This window comes from Myotis daubentonii, chromosome 6 (assembly GCF_963259705.1).
Source record: "Myotis daubentonii chromosome 6, mMyoDau2.1, whole genome shotgun sequence".
NCBI lineage: Eukaryota > Metazoa > Chordata > Mammalia > Chiroptera > Vespertilionidae > Myotis > Myotis daubentonii.
In genome coordinates this window covers 56978202-56995770 of record NC_081845.1, presented here as the reverse complement: position 1 = coordinate 56995770, position 17569 = coordinate 56978202, and the positions used below count along the sequence as shown (strand labels likewise).

General features: G+C 37.3%; 1 protein-coding gene across 9 annotated transcripts in view; it reads right to left on the bottom strand.

The window, feature by feature from the left end:
* Positions 1-17569, bottom strand: part of SNAP91 (synaptosome associated protein 91) — a 123475-nt gene that overhangs the window by 70449 nt on the left and 35457 nt on the right. For all 9 annotated transcript variants that reach the window (XM_059701064.1, XM_059701063.1, XM_059701069.1 and 6 more), the window contains exons 3-7: positions 10021-10163; positions 9284-9359; positions 8020-8122; positions 6274-6367; positions 4610-4721 (exon numbers count right to left, since the gene is read on the bottom strand). In XM_059701064.1, the coding sequence (XP_059557047.1) occupies positions 4610-4721; positions 6274-6367; positions 8020-8122; positions 9284-9359; positions 10021-10163 (528 nt within the window). The remainder of the gene's footprint in view (positions 1-4609; positions 4722-6273; positions 6368-8019; positions 8123-9283; positions 9360-10020; positions 10164-17569) is intronic.

Below are 17569 nucleotides of genomic sequence, written 5' to 3'. Positions count from 1 at the left end.
GGTGGTAGCAGCAGTGACTTCCTTTGAGCACAACTTAAAGTGGTGGCCTTCGTAGTAACTAACTCCCCTAGATTCAGTAGTCATCTCAGGAGGAGGAGCCTAGAACCAGTTCCTGTAGGCTTCCAATAATTACATAAGTACCTAGCTCTCTGTATTAAATCTCTTTTTATTTACGATACGTAGGGTACTTTCTGTTTCTTGAATAGGTACAGTGTTTAATAACTGAAGTGGCTACAGAAATCAAAAATGCTGAAGATGGGAATCTTGGGTTAGATATGCAACCTGATTGGCTTTAATGGCAGCAATGTCTACCTGCAGCTCCTGGAAAATTAGATTCTCATAGGCTGTGCTGCACAGGAGAAAAATAATTACTTAAATGATCACCTACGGTTTTCTGAAATGAGCACCCAGAATTAAGCTTATCAGAGCGAGCAGCTGCTGGGATAGAGACCACCATGATGGGAACAAGGCAAACACAACTGTGGGGTGAGGGGCTGCCTCTGACTCCCCTGAAGAGCTCACAAAGGAAAATGACAGCACAGAATTTTAAATTATGGACGCAAGGTTCCATTCAGACTGTGATACTTCAAGCTGGCCTGTAATAACCTTATCTCTTGCAGACTCAGGGCTGTCAGCGCTGAAAGTCAGATGAGTGGCTAATCCTGTGAGTTGCTGAATTATAACATATGTGGGTAAGTTAAATTTCCAGCCTCACCATGGTGTCCTTTGTGAAAATTAGGAATTTCATTGTAAAATGAAATTGAAAACAAAACAAAACACTTGGGTAGATTCATACAAAAATGAATCTATCCTTGCTGGAAAAAGCTTTTCCCGCTTCGTTGGAAGAAGCTGGTCCTGCCTTGCTTGGAGATCCTGTAATCAACCCCTTTCATCAGAGAATGAAAAGTCTCCTCAAACCCTATCCCTCTACGTCTTATCCCCTTCCCTTTGTCAACTGCCTCAATAGAAAGAAATTAGAATCCAGCAATTCCTGCATGCCCCAGGGAGACAAGCACAAAGTCGGACCCAGGAGGCAAAGGCACACATGCTTCAAGAAATACAAGAATTTGCAGATTTATGTTGGCAGGATGATTGCCAGACAAAATGAAAGATACTGACTTAAATTTAAATGGTAAATAACAAATAATTTTTAGCATGAGCATGTCCCAAATATTGCACGGTATTTATTAATACAAAAAGAGTCATTCATGTTGATCTGAATATAAATTTAATGGGGCATCTTGCATTGTTTTCCTCCTGAATCTGTCAGTCCTAATTGATAAAAATCTAGAGAAGTGGAACGAATTCTAAAGGTCTGAGCAGTAAAGAAGGAATATTACATTAGAATTTACAGCGTCATTGATAACATCGATTTGGGTGAGCATACAAAACGCGTGGATTCAAAATGCTAGCCTGAGCATCTGGGAGGGACTCAAACACAGTGGCTCTCAGACTGAAGTCCCCAGATGGGCAGCCGCAGCACTGATCAGGCCTTATTAGAAATGCAATTCTCAGGCCCTTCCCCAGACCTACGGAATTAGAAATTCCGGGTTAGGGTCTAGCAACCTAAATTTCAATAAGCCTTCCAGGAATTCTTAAGGAAGGTCCTAGAAACATAGCCAAAGCACTTTTCTCTTTTTTCTTGTCTCCTGCAAAGGGACTGTTATCAGAGTGTGCACAAGGGGAAAAAAAAAAAAAAAAAAAACATGCCCAGACTTTTCAGGGACACAGACTCTAAGCGGATGCTACTCCCTGGGGACTCAAAATGTCACTCTATGTTCTATCATTCTGAGTAGAGGCTCCCTGGAGAGTAGGTGATAAAAGAAAACGATATCCCAGTGGATGCATGAAACTATCTGCGGTTATTGCCCCAGTTTCCTGAACATATAGTTGGAACAGAAGTACTCTGAAACTAGCAGAGTCCTCACGATTGTTTCCTAATTTCTGCAAAGATACAGGGCTAGCATTCCATCATACCCCCAGTTAACTTGCATATCTGGTTTGTGCAAAAGATGCATGGATGGTAGAGAGTGACAGTAGGTTACTGCAAGCGTAATCAGGTGGTGACGCCCATTTCGGAGATCCAGATGTGTTCTCCTTACCAGTGTAAAATCAGCACAGCTCCTGACACCTGACAGGCAACTATCAAACCAGAAAATTCTTTTATCTCCAGTCAATAAACAGAGCTCATCGTAAGTAGTTAGGTTTCATCTGGCAGGGTGCCAGTACACCCTCACTGTCTTATTTCAGGGATATCATCCTCTCTGGCTGACATAAACCCAGGGATATCACTTTAATGACATTATCCTGATTGTATCTACTGGACAAGAATTTCAAGTATGCTAAGTGCCTTGATAAGATACATGCATATCAAAGGGTGAGAGATAGAATCTATGAAAGTTCAGGGACCTGCTACCTCAGTAAAGTTTCTGAAGGTCCAAAGGTCCCCTCCCTGTGACAGCCAAATTGCTTCACTTTGCACCTTCTATAACCAAACTACAGGCAAAAGTTGGCTGAGTTTTTGTTTTTTGTTTTTTGGTTTGGAGGTAGCATATACAACATGTGTGTGTTGCTTCCAACAGAATATCTGGTACAGTATCCAATGTGAAGTAGAATCCCGATGAAGGGAAGGCTCTGCAACAGCTCCAAACTGGAGCCCCATGGGCCTTTGCTCCTGCAGCTCTAAAGGAACTCAAAGCGTCTGCGTCTGCGGCAGCTCCGAATGCTGCAGAACGCCCTGGCAGGCTCCACTGGGAATTTTAGGAGCCTCCAGTGCTTTGGAGCAGAGCCATGTCTTCTTCAGACAGTAACTAATACCTTTTGGAAAAATTGCTCTTGGCTTACTTCTCTAGAGACTTAGATTCTGACCATAGAATATCGAGTAATCATGAGACCTCAAGTGTTTTCTAATATAAAAAACCATAAAATTGGACAACTGCAAGAATACTCCATCATCAAACGAAAGTGGTATATCAGAGGTCAGCCTCAAGCAGATCCTGGATCCCATGCAGGTTGTGTGAACGTGGCTCGTATTCCTTGTGCACCTCCTCTGCTGCACTGCCCTTTCTCCCTCAGATCATGCCTACGATCAGCTGACTGAGGGACAATAGAACTCAAGCTTGGTTTACAGATGGTTTCTCATGCTGGCACTAGTTGGAAGTAGTTTGCTGAATCATTATATCCCCACAGAGGGGTGACCTTGACAGTGAAAGAAATCTTTTACTGCAGGGCAAGCTTTAAGTAGTATATCTATCTGATTTTTCACTTTATGTCAAAGGAAATATGAGGACTCATATGGAAATATACAAAAATACGTGCAGTCACTAACTGCTGGCCTGTTTTACCAGGGACTTAAAAGAATAAAATGGGAAGATTAATGACAAGAGATCTGGACAAAAGGTAGTAGATGGACCTCTCAGAATGAATGAAGAGCATGAGACTATTTCTATCCCATGCAAATGCAGGCCAAAGGCAACCAAAAGACTCTCATTAATCAGGGGACAAGGGGACTCCATAGACTGATGAACAAAGTGCTATTGCTAAATCTTCAGTCTGCCAATACCCGAGATCAATGCTGGGCTTCCACCTTGGCACCATACTCCAGGGAGAATGGAGTCATCCACAAAGTAATAGGATAAGCATGGATTCCTAGGGAGGAGAGCAGTAATCTCTCTGTACCAGGGGTGGGCAAACTTTTTGACTCGAGGGCCACAATGGGTTCTTAAACTGGACCGGAGGGCCGGAACAAAAGCATGGATGGAGTGTTTGTGTGAACTAATATAAATTCAAAGTAAACATCATTACATAAAAGGGTACGGTCTTTTTTTTTTTTTAGTATTATTCATTTCAAACGGGCTGGATCCGGCCCGCGGGCCGTAGTTTGCCCACGGCTGCTCTATACCATAACAGACAATTTATCCTGTACATGGATCTATCATCTCTGTCCATATTGCTCTGCCAATACCTCCATCTGTGGAATTACTCACCATCACTATATCTCACACAACACTGTCTCTATTTTTACTGCACACGAAATGAGACAACAGACTCCACAGAATCCATCAGTCTTAACATGAATCCCATCCATCCCATAATGATGGGATGGCCTGCAGAAGAATCCATTCCTAACCTACTCTAGGAATATACCTTAAGAAGCTGGGGATTCTAGTGTACACTCTGAACCACTGATCACTACATAGGTATAAGGTCCTAGGAGCTAGAGTGGCCCCTCTCACTATTCTACCGACTGAGGTGGCAGTGGCTGCTTGTTTCCTGCACATCTCCAGGGGTGGCATCACAGGGAGTTATTAGCAGAATGGAGCAGTTATTTATCGTTATGGGACTTATTTTGAGAGGCAAAGCTTAGAACCTACTCCCTCAGTCATTCTGAAATTTTATAAGCACCACAATCCCTGTATGGAATCCCTTCCTGCCTAAAACATCTAGACTACTTCCTGTTCCCTGAGCTGAACCCTCAGATGTAAGAATACACAGGGAAATGTGACCAGAATGAATGGTATATTTAGATTTTCATATATGAAGTCTGTGGTATGCAAATCTTTGCGTCTGATCCAGTCTTTATTCAAACATCATTCAGTAGTCTACTTACCAAGTAGGTTAATAACACCATCATTGTAGCAAGCAAAAAGTTTGATAAGATCTTTGAAAAGAAGCATAAATGCAGCATTTATGACACCATTTGTTAGCTCATTTGGATGCACCTAGAAGAAAATGAGAGGTTAATATGTTAAATCGTATCATCAAATAACAATTTTTCTCAGAGCACATTGAAGTGTCTCAAATGATTACTAAGAAATTCATCCCTATTTTACAAATGTTGTGTAATTCTCTTTGTAACCCTGCCAATATCAAAAGATGGATTGCATTTTTCTTGCTTTAAGTCAATGAAGTTAGTCCTATCAATTATAAGACATACATACACTCTATTTGATCAGTAATCCATAGATGGATCATATCCACCTTTTGAACATCTGGTCTTCTGTTGCTTTTACTATGTTTTATTACATTCTTCCACCTCCCCTATGTAATGTTCTCTGTGTAAGGGCCTGCAGTAACTCAGTGAGGAGGCACAGCATGGGAAATAGATATCTTATCAGCAACCCCTAAAATAAATCTAGAGAATCATAGCTTTTACGCATCCACCAAATACTCTAATCACCAAAACAAAGAAGAAGAATTTCTCCTCATTCCCGAATCCTCATTCACAAGCTCTGTTTCTTTGTTTTTTTTCACTCTTTATGACTTCTCTCCTTTAGGACAGTATTATTGAAGGGAAGAAAAGCAAAGAAAAATAAATGTACAAAAAGAGGAAAAGATAAGCAATTCCATAAATGCCTAGCTAAGTCCTTACTACAAAACCTAACAAAAACAAGACAGTTTGCTGCTTTCACTGAAATGTCGCAGGAGTTGGGTGCTGCGACTAGGATGCAATTGTAAAGTAAACCATATCGTTGTAACAGAAATTTTAAATTATTAATATCTGAAGAAAATAGTTTTAAACAACCACCAAAGGAAAAGCTTGCAATGTGAGTTAAGAATCTTACTACATGTCAGAATACTTTATTTTCATGAATTAAATGTTTATTTAATTAAACTTATTATTTTGAAATAACTATAAATCCATATGCAGTTGTAAAAAACAGAGATTCCCAGGTACCATTCACCCAGTGTCTCCCAATGGTAACATCACAAAACTATAGTATAATATCACAGCCAGGATATTGGTATTGATACAATCCACAAATCTTATCCAGATTTCCCCAATTTTATTTGTGTTCGTATGTGTGTATGTTTAGTTCCATATAATCTTACCACAGCCAACACACAGGTATGGTTTTACTAGTAGAGACCAGCCAGGAAGAAGGACCAGGACAAAAAACAAAAATAATTCTCTTTGGTGGATGGTGTCACTTAAATGGTCTGTATAAAGTGGCTTCTAACAGCGGGCTGAGTCAGCTGCCTGCAGGTACATTTTGCACTACATTCTGTCAAAGACAACAGGAAATGTTCATCCTCCTCCAAACCTGGGGCCCCAAGAATGCATCACTCACATTTTTCCATGACTTAGTAAATACCTGGGAAACTGCTGGGACAATCTGCACCATCATCTCCACCGCCTTAACAGCTTCAACTAAGGGCTTATCTAATGTAAATGAGGGAGATCTAAATCTGCTTCCAGCTTTACCTGTAGCCCACCTTCAAATGAAAGACAATATCGACCCTGTAAGAAACATCTGCCAGTGAGATACATACATCAAATTCAAGCAGTGCATCGATTTGTCCCTGCAGAATTGGCATACTCTTTAGTAGCTTTTCTGGAACCATTGTTCTCATTACACCATCCGCCCTACAATTTTTTTAAAAAGAGAAAAAGATAAAACTTTCTTGTACATCAAAAATTCAAGACCACACACATTGTTCCAAGCTATTTCTCCCCCCTCCTCTCATTTCCTTGTTAATTATGTGGGGTGATTTTGAGACATGAAGAGGTTGTAGTTGACCCCGCTCTCTGTATTACTTCCTTTTATCCATTCTCATTCTTCAACCACACAGGCAACAAAGGAAGAGAGCCATGTGGTCTGGATATTTAGAAGTCAGTTGAATTTCTAAATGGATTCTTTTAAATATTTAACCTAGATAATAGTATTCAAAATATAAGTTTCCTAAATGCCAGTTTGTTTGTTTCTGAGAGAGAAAACATGCCATGGAAGTCTTCAAAACCTGTAGGCCTGGGAGTCCAGATGTTATACCATGAACCATCAGTGAAGAAAAATGCATGCTGATAGGCACAGTTTGGCCTAAAAGAGATAAGTGTTTAGCCACACAGAATGAAAGCAGAGGTTAGTGCCGGAGGGTGCCTCAGAGCAGGCAATGAACCCTGGACCCACCACTTAGGGAGCCCCTGTATCCAGGGATGGTCAAGCAGTGGCAGAATTGCAATGGGCAAAAAAATGTGATGTGAACAGGCCGATGATGGCAATCTTCAAGGTCTTTCTCACTTCGATGGTAGGAAAAGTATCCCAAAGTGTCCTGATGTGCATAAAAGGGTACAGAAGTTTCTGAGAAGGTGTGGACTTGTGGTGGGGAGGCCACAACCCATGTGAGAACATCAACAATGATTGCCCAGGGCCATGTTAGCAGTCAGAGGAAGGTGCATGGACTAGAATCTTCTCTAATAAGAAGGAGTTGAGGTAAGAATCTTCATTTTATAAAATGTTTACCCACAAGAAACTTATTTTGAATAGGCAAGCTTCTTATTGTTCATCACCATGATTTTAAAAGTTCAAAGCTAGGGCTGGGCAAGCTATTAGAAGAACAGAGTTAAATCTTTTTGTGTGAATCCCTGAAACTAAAATATTAAACCTACAATGCCTTGTCATTTTTTTCAAGTTAGAAAAAAATCACAAGATTTACACAAATTTTTGACTGAACATTTTGGATTAAACTCAAACATCTATTTAGAAGGAAATAAATGTTAATTAAGAATTAAAATATGTTTCCATTTCAATGAAGCTTTCTTAATCAACGGTTAGTACTAATATTTAATTCAATTATGGTGTGTGTGTGTGTTTATAATACCAGGGCGGCATTACCTCTCAAAAAGAGATCTCCACCGTGTACACAGTTCAGTTTAACCTCAATCAAAACACATTGAAATAATTATTGTCAACTTCAGTCACTGCTCTTTTAAATAAACTTTGTTTAAATTCTCTCCATTTAAAATTAAAGATATACATATATATATGTTTAAGAATTTTGAATTGATTTTAACAAACAAAATGGTATACCAGAGCATCATGTCAGATTTTATGCATGATATATAAAGTATATTACAACCTCAAGGCTAACTTCTATAATATTATTGAGTTTCTTTTTCAAGCATTTGTAAACAGGGCCTTCATAATCAAAATTAATTGGCATTTAAGCTTAATTAAAAGAAATTAAGTATGCTTCAAAAACTTTTTCTGCTCAAATAAATAGGAGAAAGAAACAACATACCCTTTCTTCACCCTGGCAAAATCAAATGCCATCTGTCTGTAAGAGAAAGCCTTTTCATTTAAATATCTACTATAGCGCCTTATGAAGGTAGACATATCATAACCTGGGGAAGGAGCAGAGGAAATAAAACTAATTAATAAAATACCTTCAATTGTGCTTTGCTTAGTACCAATTCCTTTTAACTCCCCAATGTAGATAATTCTAGGGTGAGGTCAATAAGTGTATCAGACAAGCCTCATTTAAAATACTACTGCAGGCAAAACTGCTTTGCCATGAGACATTCCAAGACTATTCAGTTCAGCTATGCTATCATCCTTGATCAGAATGTCTATTCTGATTTTTCTTTGCAGTTTTGTTCACTGTTTCAAATAACAGCCTGTTTTAGACTAAATATGTGCAACTCTCTGAGAACTCTCCACTTGCTTGGTGTGCCTGCCTTACATGTAATAGCAACCAGCAAATATGATGAATGAACAGATGCATGCCATTTGAATTCTATTCCTTTATAAAGAACACTCCTTCAGGACTGTTGCCTGTTTTTTAAATTGGGAAAGTACCTTTCATTTCACTGCTTCTTGCACCATTATAAACAAACAACTGTGGGTCTAGCAAAACCACTGTTACTATTGAAGGTAAACACTAGATCTCACTCATTCATAGACAATAGAGACCATTATAAACTTTTGAACAATAATAGATACAGAGGCAGAGCTGCCTCAAACAGATTGTCAAACTGCAGCGGGAAGGCCGGGGAGGGTTGGGGGGCAGGAGGTAGGGGGGTAAGAGATCAACTAAAGGACTTGTATGCATGCATATAAGCATAACCAATGGACATAAGACACTGGGGGATAGGGGAGGCTAGGGGACTGTCTAGGGCGGGGGGATAAAATGGATACATATGTAATACCCTTTGTAATACTTTAAGCAATAAAAAAAAAAAAGAAGGTAAACACTAGAAAGACAAAAATAAAATCTACATAATTTACATGCTGAGTTATTTTAACAATGAGATATTTAAAAACTATTATAAACTACCTATAGTCAGGGTGTCCCATAATTATTCATTCAAAGTGTATATATACTTTGGGTTAAATGTGAAAAGAAAGAAACATCAATTGAGCTATCAAAAAATGTATGTACACCCAATACTTTTCATTTCTTCTTAGACACACAGTTATAATGATTTTGTATTAATAACTTCATTTTGAAAATAAAAATAATTAGACACAATAAACATTAGCAAAAAAAACATAAATATTCTCACCATGGGATCCACTTTTGTCCAAAAAATTGCTGAGGTTGAATAGTGTATTTCTAGAAGCCAAATACTGAATAAATCTCTGAAAAACAAAAATTAGAATCAAACACCAATGTTCTCAAATCATACTTTTAAATAATTTCTGATATTAAAGGGAATTTTTATTTTTACAAATTGTCACTCTTTTCCTTTACTTCGTTATAAATCTTCCTAGCCTCCTGACTTTCTCTGAAGGGGAAAAAGCCTGAATAATACTTACTGAGTTAGAACTAAATTGTATGATCTTTCATTTCTATATATATTGGAAACACTATAACTTAATAAGATTCTCTATGCATCCTATACAAAGTGGGAAATTTTTATATTATTAATTTTTTCCAAAATTAAATATGTTTATGAAAGCAATTTTCACTTAAAGGCACAAAGAAATACTTCCTATGGGAAAAAATAATTTTATTGTTCCTTTTCCCTAACATATTTGCCCACTAATACATTGACATGGTAAATACATTTAGATACCAGTAATACTGAATACTTAGATAGCTCTAATAAAATGTCTAACCACATCTGCTTTTTGAAAAATAGCAAAATAGATTAAAATTTTACTCTAGAAGAATATGAACCAAGATTTCCTCTTCTTTTTCTCCTAATTAGTGAAAACCCAAAGGGCCTTAAGTCATCATCATACTCTTCCTCAAAAGCCTCATTCCCCCACCAAAAATAGGCAAGTTTACTTAGTTTACCTCATTTCCATGCACCATGAGATGATGTGTTGTGACTAAAGCTTTAAATACAACCACCCAGCTACTGTTTGTTGCTCGTTCAAAGAGCGTGTCGGCCATCTGAGGAATATTAACATTGGTCTCATTGGTAGCCTGGATCAAATCTATGAACATATAGAAGATATCAGTCAATTATATTAGTCATTAAATACAAAAATTCATTTCAAATGTTAAACGTTTAAACCTGTTCACTAAAATGAATTCAAAATTGCTTTGAAAATAGTTAATAAAATTTTTAAAAGTTAAACTGTATTATTTTTACACATATATTTATGTGTTTTTTCTTAAGCTTATTTTTTTTCTATTGAATCATCTTCTAAATTTTATGTGTTTTCTATTACCAATGTCATTTTTTAAAAGTACAAACCACAGGAAAGCTAAGCCTCATATTAGTCATCGTTGTTATCCCTCCAAGCATAATTGTCTCAAACATGTGGACACTTACTCTATGCATCATTTGAAGTCAATAACATAAATGTATTTTTTGAAACATAATAGCTAAAAGCATATTTCACTTGGATTTTAATTTTGATGGATGTTATAAATACATTTGTCACATAAGTGTCAGAATGAGAGCAATAGTAAAAGGAAAGAAGTTTACTACGCCCATCCAAGCTTTCAAAGAACATCATGCATGCATTAAATTACTATAATTTGACTCTAGTTTCTAAGGGAGTAAAACTTTATAATACATTCACTATCCTACATATTATTAGTATGATTCCAGGTCTATCTCAGGGGAAAATTTTTTTTTACAGTGGCCAAGAGGGGCTGCCCAGCATTCAGAAAACATGGTGAGTATTGTCAAAAAGCTAGCAGAGGCAACCCAAGATCACAGGCTTACAAAATGAATCTAAGCCACACCTGGGCAGTGAGAAATTAAGAGGAAACAACACCTTAGACTTCTTTTGCATGCCACACCCACCATTCAGAGAACTGCATGTGATTCCCATTTCCTAGGTAATCCCATGCAACCAACACAGAGGCAAACCCATGCTTTTCTTTACTCAAAGTCCACACTCACTAATCATTAAGCTATGTATTTGTTTTATGCACTTCTCTATTTTATTATAAATAAGGTTTTAAAAAGTTGATACTCCATCACTGAAATAGCTATTAATTTCTTAAAGGGTATCGATAACTGTTCTGAGTTACAAGTGGACCAAACCAGGCTTATTTCTGACTTTATTTTAAATTCCACTCATCATCCCTGTCCGCTTAACGCCCTTCCCTCAACATTCCTTTATTGGAATTCTATTCATCCTTCAAGAAATCTTTCCTGGTCCCTTTTAAATGTAGCCCCATGTGATCTCTCTCTGTTTTAAAACTTGAGGCCCTTTGTTCTTGCTGGTTGTTCAGATTAGATGTGTCACCGTCCTAAGTTCCTGCCATACCAAAGCTCCTGGAAGATGGAAACAGTCATACCGATGTCTCGTTTCCTGTGCAGCACTTCACAGAACACAATGCACAGTAAACATCTGCTGAGCAAAATGTATAAAAGCTACACTTTAGCCCCAAATATAAGGAGTTCTTTGAAAAAGAAAAATCACTATGCTATCACATTGTTTTCTGAGACAATATCATAGGATTAATTGAAATTCTGTTCCAGTCATAAATTCTTCTATTCCTTTATTTACTGAACTGGGCTAAGGGAATATAGAAATGCACTGCTGATCAGAGGAGACAAAAGCATGGTCAGATAATAGAGAAACCCCTCTAAGAGATGAGTAAAGAGAGACAACATAATAGTCGAAGGAGTCCCAAGCCAGAGCCCTGCTCAGCCCCTGCCCAGGTGTGTGACTCTTTGGCAAATTAATATCCCTCTGACTCAGGTCCTCATCTTTTAAATTGGGGTAATAATTACTACTTTTCAGGGCTATTATAAGAATTGCAAGTGGTCTGAACAAAGTAGGTGCCCAAAATAAATGTTTGTAAATACTGTTACACATATACTGCATTATGAAAATACAGTGAGATTTTAGGAAGGATTCCATGGAAAGGACCCTAAACTCAGTTATGACCTGCGACGGGAATGAGAAGTACATTTTTAGCAAATTTGCAAAGTGTGGAGCCATAAGAGGTGCTGTGTCCTTCGACAAACGTGGGGGTCTCAGGGCTAGGTGTGGGCAGGTGGTGGGGAGAAAGTTAACTAAGAGCAAGGGAATGGCCGGTGAGGGATCTCACACAGGACATTAAAGAGTTTGGATTTCACCCTATGGACTAAGGGGACTCTTGGAAAAGTACCAATAAGATTTCACTTTTAGAGTCAACCACGTTATTCAGCAACCACTAAATGCTATCTGCAAGGTAAGCAGAGGCACCGGACGAGGAATAATCATCTTTGCCTGGAGATACTAGAAGACATGAAAGTGGCAAGTTAAAAAGCCCAGTTGAAAGTCAGATGAGGTGAGCTTAAACTAAACTAGTAGTGGAGATAAGAGGAGATAATGAATGGGGAACAGAAAGATATTTATGAGGTACAACTGACAGGATTTGCAAGTGCATAAATGGATATGAAGAGGCAAAAGGAAAAGAAACCCTGAACAAGTCCAGGTTTCTGGTTTGAGGTCCAGGTAATGCTTTTCACTGAAACTGAAAGAGAGTTGTTTCAAAGAAGTTATGAACTACTAGAGGCCCGGTACATAAAATTTGTGCACGAGTAGTGTGGCGGGGGAGGGAATAAGTGTCCCTCAGCCTGGCCTGCACCCTCTCCAATCTGGGATCCCTCTCACAATCCAGGACCACTGGCTCCTAACCACTCACCTGCCTGCCTGATTGCCCCATAACCGCCTCTGCCTGCTGGCCTGATCTCCCCCTAACCACTCCCCTGCCGGCCTGATAGCCCCCTAACAGCTTGCTCCCCCATGCCAGCTTGATTGTGCCCCTAACTGCTTGCACCTTGTGCTGTCCTGATCTCGCCCCTAACTGCTTGCTCCCCTGCACCAGCCTTATCTCACCCCTAACTTCTTGCTCCCTCACCAGCCTGATCGCCCCTAACTGCTTGCTCCCCTGCTGGCCTGATCGCCCCTGACCACCTCTGCCTCGGCCCCCGCCACCATGGTTTTGTCTGGAAGGAAGTTGGACATCTGGAAGATATCCAGTCAACCCGGCCTAATTAGCATATTACCCTTTTCTTAGTATAGATTTTGGACATGATATATTTGAAATAGCTGTTGGAGATCTAATATGACCAATGGATTTTAATGTAACAGTATAAATGTTCACTGACATGGTTTCAGATTCAACATTACAATTTAAATTTAAGAAACTACCACTTAGAGAGTTGTGGTGTAGTAGCAAGAATGTCCTGAAAAGGCTATTAAAAAGGTTCTCTCTTTTCTAATTGGGTATCTGTGTGAGGCCAGATTTTCCTCATATATTTCAACCAAAACAATATATTCCAACAACCTGTATACAGAAACAGATATGAGCAACCATCTTCTTTTGAACAGGATATTAAAGAGATGTGTAAAGATATAAAACCAAACATACCACTCTTCTCACTACAGTCCTTGTTATAGAAAATAATTATTTTTCTCTAAAAGTATTTTTTGTGCTAACATCAATTGGTTTCTTATTTTTATTTTAAAAAGAAAAATATTTAAAGACTTTTTGTTTTGATGTCGAATACAGTAATTATCTAAAGACATAAATCACATAAACAAAAACTTTGAATTCCTCAATAATTTAAGAGTACAAAAAAAGCCCTGAGAACAAACAGCTTGAGAGCTGCTTTTCTTGGTATATGCCTAAAAAGGGAATTGCTAGGTTGTAGGGCATGCATATATTTAACTTTACAAAATGCTTTTACACAGTAATTGCACCAAATATATGCTCATCAGTAGTTTATATGATTTTCTACTGCTTTACTTCCCCAACAAATAAGGGTTTTCATTTAAAGAATTTCAAATAATTCCACAAAACAAAGTATGGACATAAACATGCAAAAAATATTATTGAAAATTGTGAGAATCTAAATGTGAAATATCTGTCATATTTGAAATTCTTAGAATTGAAAGTCTTAATTGAATTTTGGGAGGCAGATACGGTATCTTTTGAGTAGTTTTAAAAATAGCTTTTTTGAAATATAATTGACATACAAAAAACCACAGCACATATTTAAAATATACTATTTGGTAAGTTTTCACAAACATATGCACCATTAAACTATCAGCAAAATCTAGACAATGAACATATCCATCACCTCCTAAAGCTTTCCTCAAGCTTTTTTATAATTCCTCCTTCTTACCTCTCCCCATCTCCATCCCTGTGTCCCTTAACAATCACCAATTTGCTGTCAGCCACTTTACATTATTAGTTTTTGTTTTCCAAATTTTCTATAAAGCGAATCATATTTTGGGGCACACTGGACAAGTCTAGCTTCTTTCACTCAACATAATTATTTTGAGACCTGTTGTTCCACGTATCAATAGTTTATTCCTTTTTATTGGTGAAGTGTGCTCATTATATGGACATACCAAAACTCTGTGCCCACTCACCTACAAATGGACATTTGGAGAGGCTGCAGTTTTTGGTTTTTACATGTAAAACTGCTATGAATATTTGTGTACAAGTATTTGTATGAACATATGCTTTCATTTTCCTTTGAGTAATAGCTGAGTGGAATATTTAAGTTATCTGAAAGTAAATATTTAAGTAACTGCCCAACTACTTCCAACCTTGTATCATGTTGCTAGTACATTCTCACCAGCAGGGTATGAGCAGTCCAGTTTTTGCTGTTGTTTCATTGTTCCCATTCTAACAGGTGTGACAGGGTATCTCCTGGTGGCTTTTCTTTGCATTTCCCTGATGACTAATAATGTTAGAGATTATTTCCATATGCTTTTCATTAGTTTGTCATTGGCATACATTCTTTACCCATATTTATTGATTGTTTCTTATTATTTAGTGATTCTGAATCAAATCCTCTATGAGATACATGATTTGTAAATATTTTCTCCAAGTCTGTGACTTCCCTTTTCATCCTCTCAACAGTGGCTTTCAGAGAACAGAAGTTTTTCATTAGAAGGTCCTATTTATCAAGTTTTTCTTTTATGGATTGTCACGTAAGAAATTAAGTCAAAGTCACAAACATTTTCTCCTATGCTTCTAGAAGTTTAAAAATGTTATGGTTGTAAAGTTAGATCTATAATATATTGTTAGTTTTTATAAATGGTCTGAGGTATGAATATATGGTCCTTTTTGGATTGTAATATCAAGTTGTCCTAGCATCATTTGTTGAAAAAAACTATCCTTTTCCTACTGAATTGCGTTTGAACCTTTGTCAAAAATTAATTGACCACATAACTTTGGGTCTATTTCAGGATTCTGTTATTTTGATTGATCTATTTGTCTATCTTTACCCCAATACCATGCTACCTGGATGAATGTAAATTTATAATAATTCTTGAAATTGGGTAGTGTTAGCCCTCCAACTGTTTCTTTTCACAGTTGGTTTGACTCTTTTAGAACCTTTGTATTTTCATGAGTTTTAAACTGAATTTATCAACTTAAAAAAATGTCTGCTGGGATTTTGATGGAGATTATGTTGAATCTCTATATGAATTTGGGGTGAACTGGAATCTTAACAACATTGAGTCTTCCCATCCATGTTCACAGTCTGTCTGTCTCTCATTTAGATCTGCTTTAACTTGTCTTAGCAATGTTTTTAGATTTTGCTGATAGTTTGATGAGTGCATATGTTTATCAAAACTTACCAAATAGTATACTTTATGTATGTCCAGTTTTTTTTCTGTCAATTATAGGTCAAAAAGGCTATTTTTAGTATTTCAGTGTTAGGTATATTTTGCCAGATACATTCTCAAAGTATTTCATATTCTTTTATTATTTCCTGAATGGTATTATTTTCATTTAAATTTCTAACTGTTCACTGCCAATTTTGAGAAATAAAACTTATTTTTATATTTTGACTTTGTAGCCTGCAACTTTGCTAAACTGAGTTTTTTTTGGTAGATTCCATCATATTTTTTTCATAGATGATCATGTTATTTGTGACAAAGTCAGTTTTACTTGCAATCTTGATACTTTTGTTTTGTTTTGTGTGTTTTTTATTTATGGCACTGGCTAGAATCTTCTGTAATTTGAATAAAAATGGTGAGAGAGGACATCCCTGTCTTTTCTGATCTTAAGAGGAAAGCATTCATCTTTTACTAGTAAGTGTGATGTGAGCTAAAAGTTTTTCATAGATGTTCTATTGTTTTATGTTGGGCTGGGAAAGTGCCCTTCTAGTCCTAGTTTGCTGAGAGCTTTTAGCATGAATGGATATAGTATTTTATCAAATGTATCTTCTGCATTTATTGAGATGATCATATAGTTTTCTTTTATAATGTCTGTTATTATGGTGAATTACATTAATTAATTTTCAACCTTGCATTCTTGGGATAAACCCCATTGGTCATGATGTTTTATCTGTTATTAGATTTGATTTGATAAAATTTTGTAAAAATTTTATGTGAAGGATATTGGTCTATTATTTTTCTTGTCTTACAATGTCTTCATCTGGTTTGGGGATCAGTGTAACACTGGCCTCATAGAATAAGTTGAGAAGTTTTGTCTCATTTTCAATTTTCTGGGAGAGTTTGTATAGATTTAGTATTACCTCTTTTTTTTAATATATTTTTATTGATTTCAAAGAGGAAGGAAGAGGGAGAGAGAGAGATAGAAACATAAATGATGAGAGAGACTCATTTATCGGCTGCCTCTTGCACACTCCCTACTGGGAATTGAGCCCACAACCAGGGCATGTGCCCTTGACTGGAATCGAACTTGGGACCTTTCAGTCCACAGGACAATGCTCTATCCACTGAGCAAAACCAGCTAGGGCATTATTACCTCTTTTTTAAATGTTTGGTCCAACTTACTAATGAAGTCATCTGGACCTGGAGAGTTTTCTATGTTAGACTGCCTTTAAAAAACATCACAATAAATTCAATTTATTTAATAGATATAGGGTTACTCAGATTATTTTATGTATTTCTGAATGAGCCTTGGTAGTTTGTACCTTTCCACAAGTTTGTCCTTTTCATACAAGTTGAGAATTTATTGGCATCAAGTTGTTAGCAGTATTCCTTTATTGTCCTTCTGTAGAATCAGTAGTGATGTCTCTTCTCTCATAATTACCTGATATTGATCATTTATCTCTTCTTTCATTTTTTTCTGATTGGTCTAGGAAAAGGCCTTTCAATTTCATCTGTCTTTTCAAAGGACCCTCTCCATCTCCACAATTCAGAAGACCATCAGGATCCAGCTGGGTCCTCCATCCAGCCTTTGCTATGGCCTGGAAACTCTCTCATAGCAGTAAGTTGGGACAATCCTAGAATTCACCTCGTTTGTTTTCCATCTCTCAAGGATCATGGTCCTTTACTGCCTGATGTCCAATATATTTAAAAGTTATTTGATAAACTTTGTGCAGTTTCTCAGTTGTTTCAGGAAGGAAGATAAATACAGAACCTGCTACTCCATCTTTCCACAAAGGATAAGTCTCTCCTTT